We start from the raw sequence: 26,820 nt of genomic DNA, 5'->3' as shown, positions 1-26,820 counted from the left end.
CACATTACACAAGAGAGCGCTTTTCAGATTAAAAAAGAAAAGATAATGAAGGCTACTGGGTTTTGGTGCAACATTAAGAAGCAGGTGTGACAGTCAAAGCCTCCAGAAGAACTGTTTTGCAAGATGCTCAGTAAAACCTACAGCTCTTTATAAAACTGCACTCATTGTACCAAAGACTACTTTTTTTTTTAACCTCCTAGGGCTTAGCGGTCACATGCGTGGACAGCACTTTTTAGAAATTCGGAACAAGAATCCACATATGTGGACATACTTTTTCTCTAAAAGTACATCTTATCAAAAGATGATGCTTAGTTTTTATTCTAATCAGGTTCTAATAAGCCCAAATAGCAAAGAGAAATAAAAAATGCATGTAAAAAAAACAGCTTGGGCCTTAGGAGGTTAAAGCAAAGGGTCGTCTCACACCAAATACTGACTTTGCTTCATTTATTATGGCTTACTGCTGTCTATAGTACATTTTAATGTTGAAACATCTCATCTCATTATTTTTTAAGCCACTTTTGGTTTACAGCATTTTTTTTTTTTTTACATGTGCCTAAGACTTTTGCACAGTACTATATATATATATATATATATATATATATATATATATATATATATATATACACACACACACACTACCGTTCAAAAGTTTGGGGTCACCCAGACAATCCGCTCTGAATTGATCCAGATGAACTTTGACCTGCGAATTCACTGCGAGACCCAGGGCAAGGAACGCCAACTACAGGTGCACCATATCAGCCATTTCCTTCCATCTCGAACCCCCAAATCTCAATATAAAGACTTTGTTAAAAGTGATGGAACATGGGGGCGTCGTGGCTCAGGTGGTTAAGGCGCCATACCATGAATGCGGGCGACCCGGGTTCGATTCCGGCCCGGTCATTTCCCGATCCCTTCCCATCTCTCTCTCTCTCCCGCTCATTTCCTGTCTCTACACTGTCCTATCCAATAAAGGTGCAAAAAGCCCAAAAAAATATCTTTAAAAAAAAAAAAAAGTGATGGAACATATCTACTGTACACTACCGTTCAAAAGTTTGGGGTCACCCAGACAATTTTGTGTTTTCCATGAAAAGTCACACTTTTATTTACCACCATAAGTTGTAAAATGAATAGAAAATATAGTCAAGACATTTTTCTGGCCATTTTGAGCATTTAATCGACCCCACAAATGTGATGCTCCAGAAACTCAATCTGCTCAAAGGAAGGTCAGTTTTATAGCTTCTCTAAAGAGCTCAACTGTTTTCAGCTGTGCTAACATGATTGTACAAGGGTTTTCTAATCATCCATTAGCCTTCTGAGGCAATGAGCAAACACATTGTACCATTAGAACACTGGAGTGAGAGTTGCTGGAAATGGGCCTCTATACACCTATGGAGATATTGCACCGAAAACCAGCTAGAATAGTCATTTACCACATTAGCAATGTATAGAGTGGATTTCTGATTAGTTTAAAGTGATCTTCATTGAAAAGAACAGTGCTTTTCTTTCAAAAATAAGGACATTTCAAAGTGACCCCAAACTTTTGAACGGTAGTGTATACAGTTGTGCTCATAAGTTTACATACCCTGGCAGAATTTTTGCTTTCTTGGCCTTTTTTCAGAGAATATGAATGATAACACAAAAACTTTTTCCCCCACTCACGGTTAGTGGTTGGGTGAAGCCATTTATTGATAAACAACTGTGTTTTCTATTTTTAAATCATAATGACAACAAAAAACATCCAAATGACCCTGATCAAAAGTTTACATACCCCAGTTCCTAATACCGTGTATTGTCCCCTCTAACATCAATGACAGCCTGAAGTCTTTTGTGGTAGTTGTGGATGAGGCTCTTTATTTTCTCAGCTGCCCATTCTTCTTGGCAAAAAGCCTCCAGTTCCTGTAAATTCCTGGGCTGTCTTGCATGAACTGCGCGCTTGAGATCTCCCCAGAGTGGCTCAATGATATTGAGGTCAGGAGACTGAGATGGCCAATCCAGAACCTTCACTTTGTTCTGCTGTAGCCAATGACAGGTCGACTTGGCCTTGTGTTTTGGATCGTTGTCATGTTGGAACGTCCAAGTACGTCCCACGCGCAGCTTCCGGGCTGATGAGTGCAAATTTGCCTCCAGTATTGGCTGATAACGTGCTGCATTCATCTTTCCTTCAACTGTGACCAAGTTTCCTGTGCCTTTGTAGCTCACACATCCCCAAAACATCAGCGATCCACCTCCGTGCTTTACAGTAGGAATGGTGTTCCTTTCATCATAGGCCTTGTTGACACCTCTCCAAATGTAACGTTTATGGTTGTGGCCAAAAAGTTCAATTTTGGTCTCATCACTCCAAATTACCTTGTTCCAGAAGTTTTGAGGCTTGTCTCTGTGCTGTTTGGCGTAAATTTTTGTTGGTCTACCTGACCGTGGTTTGGTTTTAACAGAGCCCCTGATTTTCCATTTGTTAATCACAGTTTGAACACTGCTGACTGGCATCATCAATTCCGTGGATATCTTTTTGTATCCCTTTCCTGTTTTATACAGTTCAGCTACCTTTTCCCGTAGATCCGTTGACAATTCTTTTGCTTTCCCCATGATCCAGAAACGTCAGTGGCTGGATGAAAGATGCAGGAGTCTGTCTGGATCCCAGAAACTCACTCAGCTTTTATGCACACACACTGATCACAAGCAAACAGATCACAGGTGAGGACGTTACCTTTAGTAGCCATTCAAACCCATTTGTGTCAACTTCTGTGCATGTTATCAGGCCAAAATCACCAGGGTATGAGATCAGGGTCATTTGGGTAGTTTCTGTTGTCATTATGATTTTAAAAAGAGAAAACACAGTCGTTTGACAATAAATGGTTTCACCCAACCACTAAGCATGAGTGGAAAAGATGTTTTTGTGTTATCATTCATATTCTCTGAAAAATGGTCAAAGGATCATAGATTCTGCCAGGGTATGTAAACTTATGAGCACAACTGTATATATATATATATAATTTTTACATTATTGTTGTTGGCCAATCCAATTAAAAAAATAATAATCTCACTCACACACTGCTAAAACTATCACACATAAATATTTATCAGTCTTTGACGAGACAAGTTTAGTAGTAAGTCATCTAACAAATAAAACTTCAAGCAGTCGTCACTGAATATCGTGATGACTATACGAAATGTATTAAATGAAATAATCCATAATCCAGTGTCGATTTTTCAAGTGTAACTAAAAGCTGGAATATTCCAGCAGTCATGTACTGAGATGAAACGGAATGATTCCAGCTCTAACCGTACTACACTACCCATAAGCTACAGGCTGATAACCATGGGTCTGTAGGATTTTTTTTGTTTTGCTTTTTTTATAACAGTACTTGTCAGCTTTGTGATGAGCTAACTGTATTTGTGGTTCAAGCACGGAAGCTCCAGCTCCTCTGGAAAGGCTGCAAAGACTTCTTTTTTAGCGTGAAAAATGTCAGCTGAGGTTTGAGCTTCTGAGGCCTTTCTGGAAAAGCTGCAGCTTCGCTCTCGGGTGTTGGGAAGCGTCTGCGGTAGATGTCAGGATAGGATCTCTGGAACTGAGACCAAGAAAGATGAAATATCACAGGATTAGTAGCCAAGATGTCAAAATGTCAGAGAAAACAATCTGCTGCAGGTGAAACTACTCAATAACAACAGGTTAGGAGTTGGATCTGCTCACTCTTCTGTCTGCACTAGGGCGACATGATAAGGACATAAAACGCTATATGAGACACACACACACACATATATGTATTTTTTTCTTATTTCAAAAATACAACATTTCTTTTTGAAATAAAGAAATATGTTTCTCGATTGTTAATTTAAACTACACTTTCACAGACAGTAGACCTGTGATACTTTTTATTTTATTCATTTTTTTTCATCTCGTTCTTTTCTTTCCTTTCCTTTTTAATAGTCCATAAAAATGTAACTTTATACATTGAGGAGAAATAGGGATTTGGACACTTCTGTTTTTGTTATATCCAGTTCAACTTTACACACGTTTTCTGACTTTGTCCCTATAAATATGAACAAAAAGACATATCTGTGGGGGCGGCACGGTGGTGTAGTGGTTAGCGCTGTCGCCTCACAGCAAGAAGGTCCTGGGTTCGAGCCCCGGGGCCGGCGAGGGCCTTTCTGTGCGGAGTTTGCATGTTCTCCGCAAACTGATGTCCGCGTGGGTTTCCTCCGGGTGCTCCGGTTTCCCCCACAGTCCAAAGACATGCAGGTTAGGTTAACTGGTAACTCTAAATTGACCGTAGGTGTGAATGTGAGTGTGAATGGTTGTCTGTGTCTATGTGTCGGCCCTGTGATGACCTGGCGACTTGTCCAGGGTGTACCCCGCCTTTCGCCCGTAGTCAGCTGGGATAGGCTCCAGCTTGCCTGCGACCCTGTAGAACAGGATAAAGTGGCTAGAGATAATGAGATGAGATGAGATGAGATGAGACATATCTGTGAAGATAGTCATCCAGGTACATAGTAATCTGTGGCTGGTAGAAGAGAGCAACTGGACTTGCTTGAAGATTCTTGAAGATGTTTCGCCTCTCATCCTAAAGGCATCCTCAGTTCTGTCTGACTAATAGGGAGTATCCAGTATTTATCCTCTCATGGATCATCACAGAATCCGAATCAGAATGCTGATGGCTGTTTCTACGCACTTTGGGATGAGATCCCTTGGACTGGTGCGGGAGTATGAGAGGACTTCCAGAAAACTGGCAGACATCTTAGCCAGAGAGGATCGTTCATTTCTGTCAACCTGGAACGACCATCACTGAACAGAGGTGGGGGTCTAAGGGTGTATTCAGACCAGGATAGTTCGATAGTTCACTTGCTTTGATCCGAACCAAATGTTTTTTTTATTTTTTCATTTTGGTGCGGTTCGCTTTCACACTGTACATTTTAGTAAGTGGACCAAAATCTGTCAAACGCCCTGAGGTCGTTCAGCTATTGGTCAGAGACGACACGCGCACAAAGCGTTCAGTTCAAAAGTAGTCACGGAGGCTTTCCGTGCTGTTATTCTTTTTAATGTCATCAAAGCTATATGTTTTTTCCAGTTTTTACTGTTTTCACAATTGTGCGATTACTATGCTGTTGTACAAGTAATTTATCAACGACGACGACAAAGGGCAAGGCGGCTACGGAGGATAGCGCTGATGAGCGCACATCATGTTGTGACAGTTCTGGCTCTTCACGCAATAGATGAATTTCTTTTTTGCGTCGCTAGTACCGCCACTTTTTGAAAGAATGTCCCTGATTTTAATGTAGGTCTGACGGAGTTTCTTCACTTTTAGCCGACGTTGTTCTGGGGAGCGCGTGAACCCCTTCTCCTTCATTTTCTCACTGAATACAGCAAACACGTCGGCATTTTTGTGTGTTCTCTCTCCAAAAGCTCAGATATGTGGACATCTGCCCGTATATCCACAAGGGTACGCGTTTCTTCCTCGGCCCACGTTTGCCCCCTACTCATTTTTTGTACTCTGTAGTCTAGCCTACCACTGGTCTGAATGACTGAACGACTGTTGTAAGGTTCCCTTGACAACCGAAACAGTGTTTGCACTTTGCGGTGGAGTGTCAAGACTCTGTTTCCCATAATGCTCGACAAAAGACGGAAGCTCCCGAGGTACAAAAAAGCAAAACTGTCGGATTAGGTCTGGTCTGCTTTCACACCTCCAAAAGATCCGCACCAGGGTTCCTTTGGTCCGGACCGAGTCCGACCTTGCAGCTCGGTCTCGGTCCGCTTGTTTGGTCCGGACCAGAGTTCGGTGGTTTGTATTCAGACCAACCCAAAAGGTCCGGACCAAGGGAAATTTGGTTCGTTTGGTCCGGACCAAACAACGTAGGTGTGAATACGCCATAAGACATCTTTTATCAGCCACCTACAATGCAGCCATCAGCATTCTGATTCGGATTCCATGATGATCCATGAGAGGATAAATACTTGATACTCCCTATTAGTCAGACAGAACTGAGGAAGCCTTTCAGATGAGAGGCGAAACGTCTTCAAGAAAGTCCAGTTGCTCTCTTCTACCAACCACAGATGAACAAAAAAAGCAAGTATTCATGAGTATAAAAAAGTTACATGTAAAAGTTCGAGATACAAACGCGCTCGGGTAAATTTACAAGACGCTGCTATTGGTTGGAAAGATTTCACGCAATAAATAGCAATTGTGGTAAAGGTGAATATGAAGAAGCTTCCTAAACTTCTCGAGGACAAGAACCATAGCAAACATCCTTGCCCCTACAACTGGTTTGATATATAATATTCAAGTCCAAAGTTCATGGAAACACAACTAACTGTCCCCAGACAGGCGTGCCATGAAAAATTTCACAATACGCACTCAGACTAAGGATAAGGGAGGTAAGAGAGAAGCTGGTTGAAAGGAGCTGCAGGATGACCTGAAAGCAGCAGGAGAAGCAGTTACACAGAGAACAATAAGCAATGACCTGCACCGCAATCATCTCTGTTCCTACACGTCACACAAAACTCATCTCATCTCATTATCTCTAGCTGCTTTATCCTTCTATAGGGTCGCAGGCAAGCTGGAGCCTATCCCAGCTGACTACGGGCAAAAGGCGGGGTACACCCTGGACAAGTCGCCAGGTCATCACAGGGCTGACACATAGACACAGACAACCATTCACACTCACATTCACACCTACGGTCAATTTAGAGTCACCAGTTAACCTAACCTGCATGTCTTTGGACTGTGGGGGAAACCAGAGCACCTGGAGGAAACCCACGTGGACACGGGGAGAACATGCAAACCCCACACAGAAAGGCCCTCGCCGGCCCCGGGGCTCGAACCCGGACCTTCTTGCTGTGAGGCGACAGCGCTAACCACTACACCACCGTGCCGCCCTCACACAAAACTCCTTTGTGTGGAAGCATGGAAGCATGTAGACCAGGGTTTCCCAAAGTGTGGCTGCCACTAGGGGGTGCGCAAGACAAAAAATGTAATGGCGATTTTTAACTCTTCTTCTACGCCGTAACGGTTCTGCAGTAGTTTGTGGCTTCATTCATTCATTCATTCATTCGCGATGCTCAACTGGTTGAATTCGGCAAAACTAAATGCGCCACCACAAATCAGGGATGAAGGAGGAGAAACCCCAACAGACAGGGAGGAATCAGGGGCAATTGGTGAGGAGGAGAGAAGAGAGGGAGACGGGATTGCAGCGGATTAATTGTTGTATCTCTTTAAAATGCATATGTTCATAATTATCATTGCTATTTTTACTGTTATTATATGTTAACTTTTTTGCAAATTAAATTCATTCTCAATTCATTTTCATAACCTTGTAATGACAGGGTTGTGTTGCTAGTGTTTTAAACACGGATGAAAATCATATATTTTCCCCGTATCTGGCTGGTAGACTACATGCCTCGATGTGATCTCCCTTTGTAATGAATTTGTGCATTTACCGTGTTGCAACGTTTTAAAACTTACATTTCAATCAAATTCTATCTAATTCAAATACGAGAGCGCATAATATGTTAATGTGATTCGATGTTCTCATTCGAGCACGTGCTGCCTTTGTAAGAAAGCTTTGGTGTTTTTTTTTTTCACTTTTGTGGTTTCCTGCAGGTGTGGCAAACGATGTTTGTTATCATTTTAGCACGATTAAAGATGCTGCCTTTATAAGAAAACGTGTGTTTTTTGAAACTGGGGGTGCGTCAACCTGGTTGGAGTATAGAAGGGGGTGCGCGGCCAAAAAAGTTTGGGAACCGCTGATGTAGACAAATCAGAAATCTTTTGTAACAATGTACTTTGGTCAGACATAGAACTCTTTGGCAATAACTCATGTTTGGAAAGACAGGTTATACACATGATCCTTCACCTACACTGAAGCATTATATATCATTGAAAGCAATATATATGGAGTGCAGTGTTTCCCCTACCGTTATACGGATATAACACACACACATTTTAAGGTCCGAAAAAAAAGTGTGCAGGCACTAGGACCATGTGGAACGAGCGTCTGCTCAAAAACAGGAGAGGGTGCAGGCACTAGGACCATGCAGAAACATCCCCCGCTCAAGCTGTGGGTTCCCCATCCACTTCGCTCTCCTCTCGTGTAGCACACTGAGGATCCTCTTCTTGGACTTCTCGAGTGCCTTCAACGCCATCCAGCCCCTTATGCTTCAGGACAAACTGAACAGGATGCGAGTGGACCCCTGCCTGGTCACCTGGATCTCCAGCTACCTCACCAACAGGCCGCAGTACGTCAGGCTGAAGGACATCACGTCTGGCACGGTGATTAGCAGCACCGGAGCACCCCAGGGCACGGTGCTGGCCCCTCTTCTCTTCACCCTGTACACCGCGGACTTCTGCTACAACTCGGAGCTGTGTCACATTCAGAAGTTCGCCGATGACACAGCCATCGTTGGGTGTATCAGGGACGACAGAGAGGAGGAGTATAGGAGCCTGGTGAGGGACTTTGCTGTGTGGTGCAACAGGAACCATCTGCAGCTCAACACCTCGAAGACCAAGGAGCTGGTCATTGACTTTGGAAGGTCCAGACCAACGTCACAACCAGTTCTGATTGAGGGAGTCGAGGTGGAGGCTGTGGATTCCTACAAGTACCTCGGGCTGTGGCTGGACAGCAAGCTGGACTGGACTTGCAACACCAATCACTTATACAGGAAGGGACAGAGCAGGCTATACTTCCTTAGGAGGCTGCGGTCCTTTAACATCTTCAGGAAACTCCTGTGGATGTTCTATCAGTCTGTGGTCGCCAGTGTCCTGTTTTACACCGTGGTGTGCTGGGGGGGCAGCACATCCAAGAAGGACACCTCCAGGCTGGACAAACTGATCAGGCGGGCCAGCTCTGTGGTCGGCATGAAGCTGGACTCTCTGGTGACGGTGGCAGAGAAAAGGTCTATGGACAAACTATTGAACATCATGGACGATGCCAGTCACCCTCTGCACACCGTCATCAGCAACCAGAGGAGCCTGTTCAGTGACCGAATGCTCCTTCCCAAGTGCAGGATGAACAGACTCAAAAACTCCTTTGTCCGTCACGCCATCAGACTGTACAACTCCTCTCTGGGGGGGGAGGGGTAACAGGAGGATCTCATCTCATCTCATCTCATCTCATTATCTTCTACAGGGTCGCAGGCAAGCTGGAGCCTATCCCAGCTGACTACGGGCGAAAGGCGGGGTACACCCTGGACAAGTCTCCAGGTCATCACAGGACTGACACATAGACACAGACAACCATTCACACTCACATTCACACCTACGGTCAATTTAGAGTCACCAGTTAACCTAACCCGCATGTCTTTGGACTGTGGGGGAAACCGGAGCACCTGGAGGAAACCCACGCGGACACGGGGAGAACATGCAAACTCCACACAGAAAGGCCCTTGCCGGCCCAGGGGCTCGAACCCAGGACCTTCTTGCTGTGAGGCGACAGCGCTAACCACTACACCACCGTGCCACCCAGGAGGATCTTATTCCTTTTTATATTTGTATATGTAAATACTTAATTTAATTTAGAAGTATTCTCTATTTTCTATTCCCTGTTTATCCTGTAATGATGCTGCTGGAATTTTAATTTCCCTGAAGGGACCCTCCCAAAGGGATCAATAAAGTTCTATCTAATCTAATCTGTGTTCGAAAACGATTCGATTCAAACAATAGTTCGCGATGTCAGAACCCCCCAAGCGGCAAAGGATGGAGGACATACGACTTTTTTAATTTTTTTTTTTCAAAGTGTGAGTGATGTCTTCAGACACACTCTATATATGAAGTTAGCTCACGTTATGTTACAGATATTCATCATGAGATCATGTCTGAAATATGATATCACTTTGTAAACATCTTCAAGTTAGCCAGCCATAGAAAATGACTTGTTTTTTCCATGTTATGTCAAACTAGCGGTCAGTTTACTACTGAACTTCTTCACTCAACACGTGAATCAAAGTAGTGAGAGGCAGTGGAGAGGGGAGTGAAAACAAATTACAGAAAGAAGAAATGAGCTATCCGACTTTTTAAGTAGAGTTATAAATCAATTAGAACTATAAATGGTTCACATGCCATTTTAATCTCTTAATACCTGTTTGTGGCAACAGGGGGCGTGGCCAAGCGGCAGTTTGTGAAAGGAGGGCGGGGTCAGGGAAGGTAAGTGGCTAAGGTCCTGTCCACACGGCAACGGATTCAGGTGAATCTGATAAAATTGTTTATCGTTTCGGCCTGGCGTCCACACGGCACCGGCGTTTTGGGTGCCCCAAAACGAAATCTTTTGAGAACGGGTTCCAGAGTGGAAAGATCTGGCAACGGCGCCGTTGCGAAGTCGTCTGGATGAGTAGAACGGATTTGTTTACGATGACGTCACAACCACATGACTGTCAGTGCTTCACACCGGGTAGAAGTGTAACGAACTCGATGCGAGTTGTCAACAAATCCTATAACTTGGTTCATGAAACGCGCTTACAAAATATTTTCACTGTGAATATTTATTGTGTAATGGTGCAAAGTGAGAGAGAGAGAGAGAGAGAGAGAGAGAGAGAGAGAGAGTCAATCCCGCCAGCAAAAATAGGGAAAAAAAGGAGCGATCTCACCTCTTCAGATGTTGGTTTAAGTCCTACAATACATTCCTCAAAAAGGGCGTAGAATAACAAATTAATCCATCAACGTGTAGCATTCAATTTATTCCGGACCATTAAAGACGCCGCCTTCCGCGTAGAATCATACGTCATCCTCGCCGCCATATTGGATGGGTCAAAGCCGAGAATAAAGATGCCTCATTCATGTGCTGCGTTTAACTGTACCAACAGGTTTACCGTCCAAACGAGATCACATGGGATTACCTTTCACAGGTGAGACTGGAAAAATACTTTTCATTGTATTTGGTCATTATAATGTAATTTTACGAACAGATTTTCCTGACTTTGTGGCTAATATGAAGTCTCGCGCATAGTAGTTTATGCGCATGCGTCCTTACTTCTTCTATTGTCTCCGATGGGACCGTCTTACAGCGCACCTAGAGGTGTGGCATGTGTATTGCATCGTTTTCAGCAAGCGTTGCGTTGCCATATGGACCTGATATTTTACTGAGCCATTGCCCATGTGGACGCGATATTTTTTTAAATAACATCTCGTTGCCGTTGTCGTGTGGATGTAGCCTAAGTCATTACGCCTGGTGTCAATTAACGTGTGTGTGTGTGTGTTGCAGGGATGGAGCATAAAAGGAGGAGGAAAGCAGAGAAGAACTGACTCCCGACCAGAATGCATGTGTGTGAGTGAGTGAGTGAGCTGAAAAGCTATGTATATATCTTTAAAAATAAAAGTTTGCACGAACTTCAGTCCCCGCCTGCCGTGCTTCTGGACTCCACCCACATCAGGGATTCACTACATTGTTAAAAAAAAAGATTTGTCGAAGAAATATTATACTTGCCCCTTTTCCACCAAAGCAGTTCCAGGGCTGGTTCGGGGCCAGTGCTTAATTTGGAACCGGGTTATCTGTTTCCACTGACAAAGAACTGCCTCTGGGGCCAGAAAAAACGGTTCCAGGCTAGCACCAACTCTCTGCTGGGCCAGAGGAAAGAACCGCTTACGTCAGTGGGGGGGCGGAGTTGTTAAGACCGCGAAAGATCGCCATTTTTAAGCGACGAGAAGCAGCAGCTGTACAAACGCGAAGTCACCCATTATTATTACCGTATTTTCTGGACTATAGAGCGCACCTGTATATAAGCCGCATCCGCTCTATTTTAAAAAAAAAATTTTAAAAAAAGATATACAAGCCGCACCGGGCTATAAGCCGCAGATATCTATGTTGAAAAATTAGATATTTACTGCATGTACAGAACGATTTTGTACTGTAAATGTACATGTATGTACCTGAACAGATTCTTTCCGAACAGTGCCTTTTAACACGGCAGCAACTTTGCTGATTAAAACGGAACAGAACCAAGAGAAAATAACCGGTATTTATTTACCTTCATTTCTCCTGTGTTTGAAACCACAAGTCACTTTAATCATCTTCGCTGGATTTGAAAATAATTACCAGTTAGTAATTTGTCGTGCATGTTCTATCTGGGGCGGCACGGTGGTGTAGTGGTTAGCGCTGTCGCCTCACAGCAAGAAGGTCCTGGGTTCGAGCCCCGGGGCCGGCGAGGGCCTTTCTGTGTGGAGTTTGCATGTTCTCCCCGTGTCCGCGTGGGTTTCCTCCGGGTGCTCCGGTTTCCCCCACAGTCCAAAGACATGCAGGTTAGGTTAACTGGTGGCTCTAAATTGACCGTAGGTGTGAATGTGAGTGTGAATGGTTGTCTGTGTCTATGTGTCAGCCCTGTGATGACCTGGCGACTTGTCCAGGGTGTACCCCGCCTTTCGCCCGTAGTCAGCTGGGATAGGCTCCAGCTTGCCTGCGACCCTGTAGAAGGATAAAGCGGCTAGAGATAATGAGATGAGATTAGGTGTTCTATCTGCTAAAGATCTGCTAATTCTTCTTTGCATTGATTTTTCGTCTATCTTATTTTTGATTCTACTTCCGGTTAGAGCGCCCCTAGCGGTGGAAGAAAAATCCACAGAATAGCCGCACCTTTGTATAAGCCGCATGGTTCAAAACCTAGGAAAAAAGTAGCGGCTTATAGTCCAGAAAATACGGTATTATTGTTGTTGCTGCTGCTGCTGCTTCTTCCATGTTGTTTTTGCTTCGATATTCGCGCCAAGGTTTATGCAAACGCAGCGACGTAACTGACGTATACAGCGACGTAATGACGTGGCTCCGCTTAGCACCGCGAGCTATGGAAAAGCAAACTGGTTCTCAGCTGGCTCGCAAGTTGAATGAGTTGTGAACCAGCACCAGCACTGGCCCCGATCCAGCCCTGGAACTGATTTGGTGGAAAAGGGGTAACTGTAAAACAAATTGTTGTAAAATAATTGTTCTGTTGTTAAAAAAAAAAAAAAAAAAAGAGTTCTATTCGGCACTCAATTTGATTCTTCCAAAGTTTAAACAAGGATTTGGTCAGCAAACTTTTGCATTTAGCTCTGCTAAAACCTGGAACAGTCTTCCCCATGATCTTAAATTATGCAAATCGTTCGATGCGTTTTGCAGAAGATTAACTAGAAAATTAGTATTTTATAACTCTACTTATATTTATACTCTAGTTAGGTTTTTTTGTACTTTCTTCTAGTTTGTTTGGTTTATTTAGATTTTGATGAGGGCCGCGTGTAGATTATCTTTAGATATTAAGTGCTACCCTCAATCAATAAATAAATAAAATTGTAAAAATTGTTCTAAAATAAATGTGAAAACTTAAATACAACTCCTTTAACTGTTCGTTCAGGTCCGAATGCTCTGTAGGGGTCCTGCAGGTGAGCATCCTCATCCAGCACGCACACCCCCACCAAGAAACTTAGGGGAAACACTGGAGTGATATACCAGGACATATCATACCCCTTTTCCACCAAATCAGTTCCAGGGCTGGTTCGGGGCCAGTGCTGGTGCTGGTTCACAACTCGTTCAACTTGCGAGCCAGCTGAGAACCAGTTTGCTTTTCCATAGCTCGCGGTGCTAAGGGAAGCCACGTCAATTACGTCGTTGTATACGTCTGTTACGTCGCTACGTTTGCATAAACCTTGGCGCGAATATCGAAGCAAAAACAACGCGGAAGAAGCAGCAGCAGCAACAACAACAATAATAATAATGGATGACTTCGCGTTTGTACAGCTGCTGCTTCTCGTCGCTTAAAAATGGCGACCTTTCGCGGTCTTGCGATTGTTGTTGGTCTTAACAACTCCGCCCCCCCGCTGACGTAAGCGGTTCTTTCCTCTGGCCCAGCAGAGAGTTGGTGCTAGCCTGGAACCGGTTTTTCTGGCCCCAGAGCCAGTTCTTTGTCAGTGGAAACAGAAAACCCGGTTCCAAACTAAGCACTGGCCCCAAACCAGCCCTGGAACTGCTTTGGTGGAAAAGGGGCATCAGAGGACATATTTCATTTCATCAGCCAAGGAACTCAATCTGTGGAGAAGATCAATGTTTCAAGAAGACGAAGACTCTAAATGTACAGTAAACCCTCAGTATTCGCAGGGGTTAGGGACCGAACATGGCCGCGAATAAGCCAAAATCGCGAATACTTGTAACCCCCCCCCTCCATAAAACTGCTCTTTATGTAGCGCACGGTACTCTCGTTGACACCGTATCGAGAAGTCCTACCTTCTCCTGCAGCGTCATTACCTTCTTCTGGCGCTTAGGTTCCTTGGCAGGAGCCTTAGAAGATGCAGAGCGTTTAGGAGCCATTGTAGGGCGTAAAAATTATTCAAAAATACCAAGAACGCACAACACGTGAACAAGTCTGAACTACGGGAACTGCGAGACTGTACTGTACAATGCGCTCATTCGTATCAGCCAATGAGCAGCAGCCCGCCATTCAAACTTCAGCCAATAGCGAGCGAGCATTCGGCTCCGAGAATGTAGCAGTGCGTAAACGTTCGCAGTGCGTAAACGTTTGATATGTTCGCCGCAAATGACCACGAATCGCTGAGATTTCCGCGAATGTTTAGGAGATACGGTATGTTCTATATAAAATCCCGCGAATATGTGAATTCGCGAATACTGAACCACGAATAGGCGGGGGTCTACTGTACAGCCAAAATAAGTCAGTCTCCTGACCTGAATGCTCGTGAATATTTATGGAGGATCTTAAAATTGCAATTCCATTAGAGAGACCCTCATATAACCTTGGGAACTGAAGACGACTGAAGGAAAGGGCCAGAAACGAACCGCAATGCTTCAAAAAAAGCTAATTAGTTCTTAGGCCCACTTTACACGGGGACGGTATAAAACAAAAACGCAAAAGTCCGTTTTCGTTCTCACTTTTTTCCGCGTCTACACGACCGTTTTCAAGGAGGAAATCTGCGTCTATACGGTGACGCATAAATGTCTCCGCTATGTCTGCACGCATGCGCAACATCTTCCGTTTTGTCTGATCTGCACATCTGCGCCGCTGTTCTGTCAAGTTATCCTACCAAGCCTACTACACATGCGCGAAATCCAGGAGGGTAGGAAAATTTAACAGTAGTTTTGTCCCACCGATCAGCTGGGCTGATAGAAAATCGGTGAGAATTTCACGCATTTGCCGATTTTTATGTTTTGTGCGTATTGGTCGAGTCTTTGGCCGAGTCAAATAATTTGTAATGACTTGTTTTGAATAATAAAACGGTCTGTATGCGAACTTGCTAGGATAACTTTACAGAACACCGGTCCGGCTGAGGTACTGTAGTGCTCGAGGGAGGAGCAGGAGCAAACCGAAACTCTTTTAATCTGCCTTTATTAAGTAACACTCACTCTTGTTTCGGTGAAGAAGAGAAAAGGCAGTGTCCATCTCAGCAAAATAAACCCGTTCGGCTGCTAGTTTTGTTTTCAGTCTCGGGTTTATGGTTTCACGAGCGGCTTGAATAGGCGGCGTGTGTGTGTGTAACTTGGCGACACCAAACTGAGGAGCTCCAGCCGGGCGAGTGAGCAGGAAAACACATCTACTGCATTAAACCATTGACGCCGGATGCTGCATCACGCAACATTGCCCCTAGCGCCGGTTGTTGCATAATGCAACATTGCCCCAAATGCCGGTTGCTGCATGACGCAGTATTGTTGATTTGTCATTATTTTCAAGACTCATCTATGTGTTAACAAATGTGTTAGTGTTAATGCTGAATGAGCATGATCTAATAAAAGCAGATAATTTTATCTTTTAAATGCAACTTATTTCATGTCTTAATGTGCTTCAGAGGCTGAGATATTTAATTTTTCATAGGCGTTTTCAATTAATTATTTTTATTTCAGAAAACCCTCAGGCAGATGGGGACCTTTTCTAAAAACTGGCTTAGGCATTTGCAGACGTTTTTTTGCAGGCGTTTCAGGCGTCAATGGGTTAAAACACAGGGCAGCTTGAAGGTCCGTTGGATTGATGTAATCAGACATGCTCTTACTTTTTTACTTACTTTCTTACTTCCCGGGCTGGCATGTGCAGTATATGACATATGTATGACGCAAACGCGTACCCGACGTGAGCGGATCCGAGCAGAGTTTCGCGTATTGGGTACAGTAGTTTAGACGGATATGCAACGGGGGCTGTTTTTAAACTTCTCCACTTTGGAAGGCGTTTTCAATTTTATCCGTTTTTCAGCCTCGGAAACGCCGTCCCCGTGTAAACGGAAGGCACTTCTGATAAAATATTTAGTCGTTTTTACCCGACAGCGTCCTCGTGTAAACGGGCCCTTAGCCTAGACTTTTTGGGGACGTGATCCGCAATGACAGCTTTGCAGCAAAGTACGAATGTTGTTCGTTTATGGTGTCGGAATACTTTTGTTCCTGTCGGTTTTGTTTGTGAAAAAAACGTCCTCGTTAATGCTCATCAATGCATCCTTTTTTGCACAAACGACATCGTGTGTGTAAATTTGAAGTGGATATCAGTAGATTAATAACAAAGCCAAAAGGGTGTGAACACTGTACTTATTTCCCCTCACTGTATATCGCAAACAAAGTCCTTATTGTTTTCCAAAGAGGGTGGCGGTGACCTGTAAAAAAAAAAAATCAATCATTAATCTCTAATAATTAACACAGAAAGCTCGAACCTGTTTCAGTTTCTTCTTCTTGTCCTTTATAGACATGGCCTTGTCGTGAATGATCCCTTCTAGTAGCTCCACGATCGCTCCCTGGGAGCCTGAGACTCTCTGCTCCTCAAACTCCTGCTTGCTGATTTGCCTGCAGAAAGATTGAGGGTGCGAGTCCGGCGTGGGCTCTGTGCCTGCACCTGCAAACTTTATCTAACAGACATGTGAGAGTGTGAGGCGACTCGTAGTCAGGTTTCATTAAAATTGTGTGCGTAACTCAAAACAGACAAACTCTTTCACTTGACAGCATGTACGCACAGAACATAAAAGTGCAGTAGCTCATTGTGCTTTAGAGAATTTGGAGCTGATCGACTGAGGTTTACATTAGTTACAATAGCATGAGTTGGATACGAACGTCTTCCTGAAATTACAGGATTTTTGTGGAAATGCTCCTACGAATGATTTACAAATAAATTCATTTCATTCCAGCTTGATAAACGAGGCCCGATTTTTCCGCTCATACAACCGAAGAATCTACACGCCTTCCCGGTAACAATACGCTATACGGCCAAAAGTATCCAGACACCTGATCATCACACCCGTATGTGGTTCTTCCCAAAACTGCTGCTTAGGGTGCCATGGAGTCTAATGGCCAAAAATTTTTTTCAATGTTTTCCAGGTCCCACCCTCTCATTTTGTTCCTTTTATGAAGCATAGTAATTACTCCAAGTTTCATACACATATTTTTTGGTAGCTCAATGGGCTGAAATGTTTTCATAGAGTAACTATTCAGTAGGGGCGGCACGGTGGTGTAGTGGTTAGCACTGTCGCCTCACAGCAAGAAGGTCCGGGTTCGAGCCCCGGGGCCGGTGAGGGCCTTTCTGTGTGGAGTTTGCATGTTCTCCCCGTGTCCACGTGGGTTTCCTCCGGGTGCTCCGGTTTCCCCCACAGTCCAAAGACATGCAGGTTAGGTTAACTGGTGACTCTAAATTGACCGTAGGTGTGAATGTGAGTGTGAATGGTTGTCTGTGTCTATGTGTCAGCCCTGTGATGACCTGGCGACTTGTCCAGGGTGTACCCCGCCTTTCGCCCGTAGTCAGCTGGGATAGGCTCCAGCTTGCCTGCGACCCTGTAGAACAGGATAAAGCGGCTACAGATAATGAGGTGAGAGGAGAATGGTAGACGTGAATGACATTCAGTGCTTATTTATGCATATTTTATAATTAACACTGATTTCTCCTTCTCTGTGATGTATAAATGAGAGTTAAGATCAGCTTTATATTGCACAAATAACACCATTCGGTGAAACTTTGAAGAAGAAAGTGTACCGATTTAACGTTTTACCTAATTAGCATAATCAATACTAATTAAAGACTAATTTGCATTTTTTTTTTTTACCAATTTTTCAGACTTTGTATTCAGTATACAACCATCTATGTGCCTGCCAATTTCCATGTAAATATCTTGGAAAAATAAAGTTATTAAGAAAATACATTTGATCTCATTGGTTAATGGGGCCCATTTTGGACCATGTGATCCTCATACAGAATATTACGGCAGTTTTCTAAAAATTAAGCCTTTTTTCAATCTTTGATTTGTAATATCTCAAGAACGGATAAACGTTTTAATTTTGTAAAAAAGTATATTGTTCTGCAATCATTTCTGAATTCAGTGACAGCAATTTGGATTGAATTTTCACGTGATATGCCTATCTTTCTATGCTGTAGCATTACAATTTCCCTTCACTGGAACTAACAGGCCCAAACCTGTTCCAGCATGACAATGCTCCTGTGCACAAAGCTAAGTCCAGGAAGACATGGTTTGCCAAAGTTGGCGTGGAAGAACTCGAGTGACCTGCGCAAAGCCCTGACCTCAACCCCATAGAAAGTCTTGGACAGGGTTTCCCATACATAGACCATTGTGTGGCGCAGCGCCACACAATGGATTCCTAGCGCCACACAATCAGACTCGCGATTTTGAAAAAAAAAAAATTCCATTGCGTATCGTTCTGTTCATTCATAGTGCTCTTTCTTCTCATTCGCGCGCGCGCGCACACAAAGACAGATGGAGAGGCGTGCTAATTAAAAATAACCAGGGATGAGAATTTTCCGCCGATCAGCGGATTTCCGACTTTTTCAGACCAAAATGATCGTTTTTGAGATTGATGTAAACCCATTGAGAAATTCTCGGGGGGGGGGGTATGATTAACGATCTGTGGTCACCTTATAACGCAGACATCCTAAGTGTCCCGGAAGTTCCGGGAGTCTCCCGCATATTGATAGCGGCTCCCTGATGCCCGCACATTGGAGAATATCTCCCGGAATCTAGAGCAAGCGAGCAAGAGCGTGCACGCGAAACATTAATGTCTGCCTCGCGCATATGACAGAGTGCGCGAGGGAGTGCGAGAGAGAGCGCATGCTAGATAAAGAGCATCCTGATTGGGTTACTCAGCAAAATAAGCCAATCAGCTTTCAGTGTGGGCGGGCTTCTCTTTTCTCGAGGACCGAAGCTTTCAGTTGAGTCAGTGCAGCCTACAGGACCGGCATGGAGAGAGAGCGCGCCCCAAAAAACCAAAATACAAAACCCACTTCAGCTCAGATTACACAAAAGAATCTCCCTGTCTAATAAGGGTAGAAAATAATGACAGTTTTGCGCGATGTACTGTTTGCAGCAGTGATTTCAGCATCGCCCATGGTGGCTTAAATGACTGTAAGGGCATGTTGAGGTGAGGAGTGTCATTTCATGTGCATTATATTTAGGTCTACAACAGGCTGGCATGAAAAGACCAAACTTACTGAAGATTTCCGTAAAGTAACAATGTATGAATATACATCATATATATCACATATATATATATATCAAATACACGTCATATATAAGTGTGTATCTTTTATAAATGGGGTTAGCTTATCTAATGTAGCATGTTGGGGAGAATCATAGTATCATATCTACAACCCCGGTTCCAAAAAAGTTGGGACAAAGTACAAATTGTAAATAAAAACGGAATGCAATGATGTGGAAGTTTCAAAATTCCATATTTGATTCAGAATAGAACATAGATGACATATCAAACGTTTAAACTGAGAAAATGTATCATTTAAAGAGAAAAATTAGGTGATTTTAAATTTCATGACAACAACACATCTCAAAAAAGTTGGACAAGGCCATGTTTGCGATTGTGAGACATCCCCTTTTCTCTTTACAACAGTCTGTAAACGTCTGGGGACTGAGGAGACAAGTTGCTCAAGTTTAGGGATAGGAATGTTAACCCATTCTTGTCTAATGTAGGATTCTAGTTGCTCAACTGTCTTAGGTCTTTTTTGTCGTATCTTCCGTTTTATGATGCGCCAAATGTTTTCTCTGGGTGAAAGATCTGGACTGCAGGCTGGCCAGTTCAGTACCCGGACCCTTCTTCTACGCAGCCATGATGCTGTAATTGATGCAGTATGTGGTTTGGCATTGTCATGTTGGAAAATGCAAGGTCTTCCCTGAAAGAGACGTCGTCTGGATGGGAGCATATGTTGCTCTAGAACCTGGATATACCTTTCAGCATTGATGGTGTCTTTCCAGATGTGTAAGCTGCCCATGCCACACGCACTAATGCAACCCCATACCATCAGAGATGCAGGCTTCTGAACTGAGCGCTGATAACAACTTGGGTCGTCCTTCTCCTCTTTAGTCCGAATGACACGGCGTCCCTGATTTCCATAAAGAACTTCAAATTTTGATTCGTCTGACCACAGAACAGTTTTCCACTTTGCCACAGTCCATTTTAAATGAGCCTTGGCCCAGAGAAGACGTCTGCGCTTCTGGATCATGTTTAGATACGGCTTCTTCTTTGAACTATAGAGTTTTAGCTGGCAACGGCGGATGGCACGGTGAATTGTGTTCACAGATAATGTTCTCTGGAAATATTCCTGAGCCCATTTTGTGATTTCCAATACAGAAGCATGCCTGTATGTGATGCAGTGCCGTCTAAGGGCCCGAAGATCACGGGCACCCAGTATGGTTTTCCGGCCTTGACCCTTACGCACAGAGATTCTTCCAGATTCTCTGAATCTTTTGATGATATTATGCACTGGAGATGATGATATGTTCAAACTCTTTGCAATTTTACACTGTCGAACTCCTTTCTGATATTGCTCCACTATTTGTCGGCGCAGAATTAGGGGGATTGGTGATCCTCTTCCCATCTTTACTTCTGAGAGCCGCTGCCACTCCAAGATGTTCTTTTTATACCCAGTCATGTTAATGACCTATTGCCAATTGACCTAATGAGTTGCAATTTGGTCCTCCAGCTGTTCCTTTTTTGTACCTTTAACTTTTCCAGCCTCTTATTGCCCCTGTCCCAACTTTTTTGAGATGTGTTGCTGTCATGAAATTTCAAATGAGCCAATATTTGGCATGAAATTTCAAAATGTCTCACTTTCGACATTTGATATGTTGTCTATGTTCTATTGTGAATACAATATCAGTTTTTGAGATTTGTAAATTATTGCATTCCGTTTTTATTTACAATTTGTACTTTGTCCCAACTTTTTTGGAATCGGGGTTGTATATTTCTGATAAAATTTTAGGTATGATACCGTGTATAACTCTCCTACTTATTGCTCATTTCATAGGGGGACGGGGGGGAATTGCTGGCATGTACCGCGTGGGAGCGTCTGCCCAAACTTTAGGCTGAGATGAACTTATAGTTTTTGATTTAAAAAAAAATTCCAATTTGTAATGCCCATTGTACATGCCTGTTCTTTAATTCAAACTCACCATCTCGATCTTCAAATTGACTGTATGGTATCTGTATTACATTACACAACATCCTGTCCAGATAAAACCCAGTTAGTACACACAACAGTTGAAAGGGAAGTGATGAGTGATATTGAATGTTGCCTGCTTAATATGCAAGACCTCCTGCTACCATGATAACATCAGAAGAAAGCTTCAGAGAATTATATGATAGAACTTTTTTCTGGTTTGCACTTCATTTTAAAGGATTAGAGTATTCAAAGACATGAATAGCAAAAATGCAGAAATATAATACTGTAGAGCTCGTTTATATTAAAAGGTGCATTGATTTTTTTTGAAATCATCAAATGTGAATCGATTAAAAACAAGTCTCTTGTACCATATTAATCATTTTCACCTGGTAGTCCACCAAGAAGGGGAATTTATTTCCAAATACATTGCAACGTTTTGCTGATAAAATTAATGGTTTTGTGGTATAAAAAAAAAAAAGCCAAAAATCATTAGCTCCCTGCCCCTGGGCCCCGCTGGGTGCCTGCAGCCCCCAAACCCCTGGCTTTTTTCAGACTTTAATATTTTTCATTCATTCTCATCCCTGAATAACGCAGCCTTCCCGATTCACCTTCTGACCCCTTATTTTAAAAGGTAGCCTACGTCGTGCTCGTGATGAGCTTTATCATAGCCTTCTTGGCTTACAGGAAACGGACATCCCTGAGTCAGGCTATAAACCAATTTTGATGCAGACAGTAGCAGCTTGACGCGACGAACCGGCCTTATTGCATTATCCCGTTTATCCCGCTTCAGCATTCATGCAAGTTTATTAATAATGGCTTGACATTCACAATAAATAAGGATTTCCCACTAGCCTAAATAAAATGTTATACTCGCAGGGATGCCTAGTTGATGCTATCTGAAGCATAAAATCTGAATATTTTAAGAAACATCTTTATTAGCTTTATTGGCGAAGTAGCTAAACCATCACTGCACTGGATTTCTCAGCTATGAATAGGGTAAGCACATAGAAATTCAGTATTCCTTTATTTTTTTGATGTAATGGAAATTTAGTGCTTTGATGAAGAAAATGTACTTTATCCAGAGATTAAAACAGACCTCAGGAATAGGCTCCAAGGGGAACACCTGGCTTACGAATCTCCATAAATGGTCCCGAACCCAATGACTTCCCTTACGATAGGGCACTTGAGTTTTTTTTTCAGGAAGCCACGCAGAATTAAATGTTCTGATAGGGCATGCAGGCTTTGCACCAATTAGGGTAATGCTTTTTTATCAGTGGCGTGCACAGATAGATACGAGGTGGTGCTCAAGCACCTGCCCCTCTGCCCTCTGTCCAAAAAAGTGCCCTTTTGAATTTTTTTTTTTTACAGTTTACTGAGGCCAATGTCGACATGATCTTTTAGAAAAGCCGCGGCATTAAAAGCGTGTGTGAAAATAATGTCCCGACGTGTGCCCCCTCAGCACACACACCGGACCTCTGTCTCTCTTGCTCTGTCACGTGAACAAGCGTGCAGTGCATTCAATGTGAGGTTGCAGCAGCATAGCGTCCTGGAAGCCACGGCCTTGTCGTAGCGCAGACAACACATCGGGCAGTCAGGCAGCTCTTCCCCTGCCCCATCAGCCAGGTAACACATGAATCGAGTGAAAACATATTATTTGCCCTCTAAGCCCAAGCTGTAATTATTTTGTCGTGAAGTAGCCCGTTGCATACAGAAACAACTGCACGTAAGTATTATATTTTTTGCTAGACCATTTTCAGATTTCTTTTTCTATTTTGCTCAACTAGAGATTCCTGGCAAAGTCAAAAAGCCTTGATGTAATAAATTAAGTGGTTGTTTTACCCCTTTAAAAACTAAAACGGGTCAGTGGCGACCCGAACACAAGAGGAGGGTTAAATCTCAGACTTTTATAATAAGGTGTTCCACATGTGCAAAAAAGTGCCCTTTTTCCCCCCCAGAGCACTTGCCCCCAAAATGTCTGTGCACGCCACTGTTTTTCATTATTGTTAGTTGCCTTGGTGTTACCTTAAGTGGTTTCTTGCATCTAATTATGATATTTTACTTTATCATTATTTTGTTACATTATACTATTTATTTCATTTTAGTATTGGTTGAGGTAAGTGTTGAGTTCAATATTTAAAATAAAAACCTCCAGCTTGTTTTTTGCAATTTATTCCTTGAATGTCAACTAAAGAATGATTGAAAGATCGCCACCAAAAAGGCAAAAAACTAAACTTTAACTTCAATTTTGGTGAGTAATTTTCATAAATTTAAAAGACAGGTTTTCCACCAACATCAAGCCCAGCAAACTAATGGCCTGCCCTGTAATGTAAAGTTGGGTCGAGGAATGAAACCAGGAAGGGTTCTGGTAAAAATTGTTTTAGCTGTCTTCTCTTAAGCCTCGGTCACAACCGGACGTACGATTTTTTGGCCGTGCGATTTTTGGCGTTTCCCAAATCGCTGCGTTTTTTTTTTTTTTGTTCGTGGAGAACGTAGTTGTGGTGACCATGAAGGAGTAAGATCACCGCGCACCCAACGTACAACCCGGAAGTCGAACGTGCGTACCATGCACAAAATCTGAGGCTGCTCGGACGTACGGCTGTCACTTCATTCGTACAGCCGACGCACCTTCAAACGTGCACTAATCATACTGACCGTGCGTTCCATGCAGGCTTCGTATGAAGGTTGCAAGAACTGCACACGATCTGTACAGTACGTTGTGCGTACCAACGGCGTTCGTTTGTCACACTGCGGCGATTGGAGAGGGTTATATATATTTTGGCATACTTTGGTTTCTCACTGTGAAAATGGCAATCCCTCCGCAAAGACTTCGTCTCAAACTCCTGGCCTGCTGGCCACTGTCGTGGTCTTCATCCTCCTCCTCACTGCTCCTTGTCCTCTCTCTCTCTCCTCCCTCTCTGCCGCCGTCTCTCTCTCCTCCGTCTCCGACACCTTTTCTATCCTCCTCTTTGAATTCAAGCAATGCAATGAAATTAAATGAAATTGGGTTTTCTCTCAATTAAAGCCTACGTGTACAAATGGCCATAGGCACCCCTGCAGCTTTATATACCCGAGTTTTCGTGCGATTGATGCCCTCTCGCCGTACGGCCAATGCACTGCCGACTTACTTGACACGCCTGGATGACATACGAAATATCTGAACGTGCATTGGCCGCACTAATTACGTATGTGGGGCGCACGACACACATACGGAGTCCGCAAGTGCGACGTACGAAAAAAATTGACATTTTGCCCAAATCTGACACCAGCAAATCGTACGAAAGACGCACGTCGGCCGTACGGAAGACACACGAGACCGTATGTTTGTCTTGCAACCTGAAAAAAACGTAAGCACCCGTAGAGTTTGTTTGACATGACAAAGAACCTCTGCGGCCGGTCTGCGGCCAGTCTACGGCTCGAAAATCAGCACGTCACACGCGCGCCCTCCGTGCGTTTCGTTGCGTTTTTTGCACGTAGACCGGCCGTAGGAGCACGTACGGCCGGTTGTGACCGAGGCATTAAAGAACTTAAAAGAATTTAGATTGAACTGAATAATCTCAAATGCTTCTTGTAGCTTTAAAATAGTCCCAGCAGGTGACTCTGAAGAAAAATACTGTGTGTTTGAACACCGCCCGCTGTAAACACTTTGCATACACCCCAATGACCGACTCATCGGCACAGTGGAGCACCACAAATTGCTACCTGGTCTGTGGGAAACACTGTTGGAACTGGACTGCGCTCCAGGTCTCCTTGTCCTACAGTACGTTAGTGCCCGACCTGAATAATGAGGTGGCTGAATGATCAAATCCCCACAGCCACGCTCCAAAATCTAGTGGAAAGCTTTCCCAGAAGAGTGAAGGCTATTAAAACAGTAAAGGGGGATTAATCTGGAATGCAGTGTTTTCCCCAGAAAAAAATTAAAGCTCTAAATTCTGGCATGATAATACACAGACAATTGAGCGCCAACGGTGCGAAGCGAAACTAGGGGGGTGCGGGGGCATGCCCCCCGGAAAATTTTTTTTGAAAATAGATGCTCTCCGATGCATTTCCAGGGTCTCTGAGAGGTTTTAGATCCATGATTATAGGATAGATTTTACCAGTGTTTCAATGATTTCTGACCTAAATAGTGTTAATGTATACACATTAGAAATTTCACCTTAAAGTTCAACATGCAAGTTAAACTGTTTTGTTCTAGATTACTGAGGTCTATGATCGATTGAAAATCTACGGTGATCCCTTAATTATCTATGATCAAGTAGTGTTGTAACAAAAATGTGCATGAAAACATGACCAGTGGTTTGCTCCATCTTATGCAACCCAATGAAGAGAATCGATCATCATGACCTCCTGTTGATCACAAAGGGATCTGAACCTAAGACCTGCCACCTTAAAATAAAGTTGCTGTATTACTATAACTGTAATGATTTAGAATGTTTCTGATGCAATTACCGTAATATATGTAGAACTAAGATACACTGAAAAGAAAAGTAAGGCAACTGCATATTATAAAGTTTAAATTTTGGCACTTTATTAAATGGACGAGATTAAGATTAAAACATATTTAAAGGAAAAGAAAACTTAATTCATACATTTAAGTTTGCAGAAAGATTATGTACTTATAAACACGTTCATGAATGATAATAGACCAGGTCAAACTTTTGTGATTAAAATCAGTCGGCTTTGTCCGTCTGGTCGGGGACAACCTCGGCAGCCAATGAGATCGCTTATAATGAATCGGAAACTTCCGGGATGTCTGACGTTTTCTTTCGATATTTTTATTGGACGGTTTGAACACGTGATCTTGACACAGCCAACAGATTAGTTTGTTTACATCATACCACGCGGACATATTACTTTGACAGAATCAACACAAACGTTGGAAAAAAAGAGCGCTTGTTTAACACAAATATCAATCAGTATGTAAATGGATCTGTTATTTGCTCTCCTATGTATCTAGTTACTTGTGGGTAGGAAATCTAAGCGTATCGGATTTTAACTAAAGCGACTAAGCATATCAGCAGGCAGAGCAAGCGTATCGGGCCCAGTACGCTAAAACGCTTTGGGGAAAACCATGGGAATGGGATGTTCAAAAAGTACATATGGGTGTGACGGTCAGCTGTCCGTAAACCTTCATGAAGCCAATAGATCAGGTCATTACAAATACATTCGGATAATCTACTTCCATAGCACGAACAAACGGTCATAAACATACAAGCAAATGTAAAATTCTACACTGGGAACGGGACACACCGGTATAAAAAAGAGAATAAGACTTAAAGGAACAGTCCACCGTACTTCCATAATGAAATATGCTCTTATCTGAATTGAGACGAGCTGATCCGTACCTCTCCGAGCTTTGCGCGACCTCCCAGTCAGTCAGACGCAGTCAGACGCGCTGTCACTCCTGTTAGCAACGTAGCTAGGCTCAGTATAGCCAATGGTATTTTTTGGGGCTGTAGTTAGATGCGACCAAACTCTTCCGCGTTTTTCCTGTTTACATAGGTTTA

The 26,820-nt window shown here is 43.3% G+C and overlaps 1 protein-coding gene across 1 annotated transcript in view; it reads right to left on the bottom strand.

Moving 5' to 3' along the window:
- Nucleotides 1-3,032: 3,032 nt before the first annotated feature.
- The window catches only part of LOC132873345 (DEP domain-containing protein 1B-like), a 91,728-nt gene continuing 67,940 nt past the window's right edge, over nucleotides 3,033-26,820 (bottom strand). The window contains exons 10-11 of the mRNA XM_060908819.1: nucleotides 16,581-16,772; nucleotides 3,033-3,566 (exon numbers count right to left, since the gene is read on the bottom strand). Of these exons, the coding sequence (XP_060764802.1) occupies nucleotides 3,399-3,566; nucleotides 16,581-16,772 (360 nt within the window). The 3' untranslated portion in view covers nucleotides 3,033-3,398. The remainder of the gene's footprint in view (nucleotides 3,567-16,580; nucleotides 16,773-26,820) is intronic.

The sequence above is a fragment of the Neoarius graeffei genome, chromosome 25 (genome assembly GCF_027579695.1).
Source record: "Neoarius graeffei isolate fNeoGra1 chromosome 25, fNeoGra1.pri, whole genome shotgun sequence".
In the NCBI taxonomy this organism is placed as follows: Eukaryota; Metazoa; Chordata; class Actinopteri; order Siluriformes; family Ariidae; genus Neoarius; species Neoarius graeffei.
Note: the sequence above shows the minus strand (reverse complement) of the source record. Positions and strands in the feature narration are given on the sequence as shown.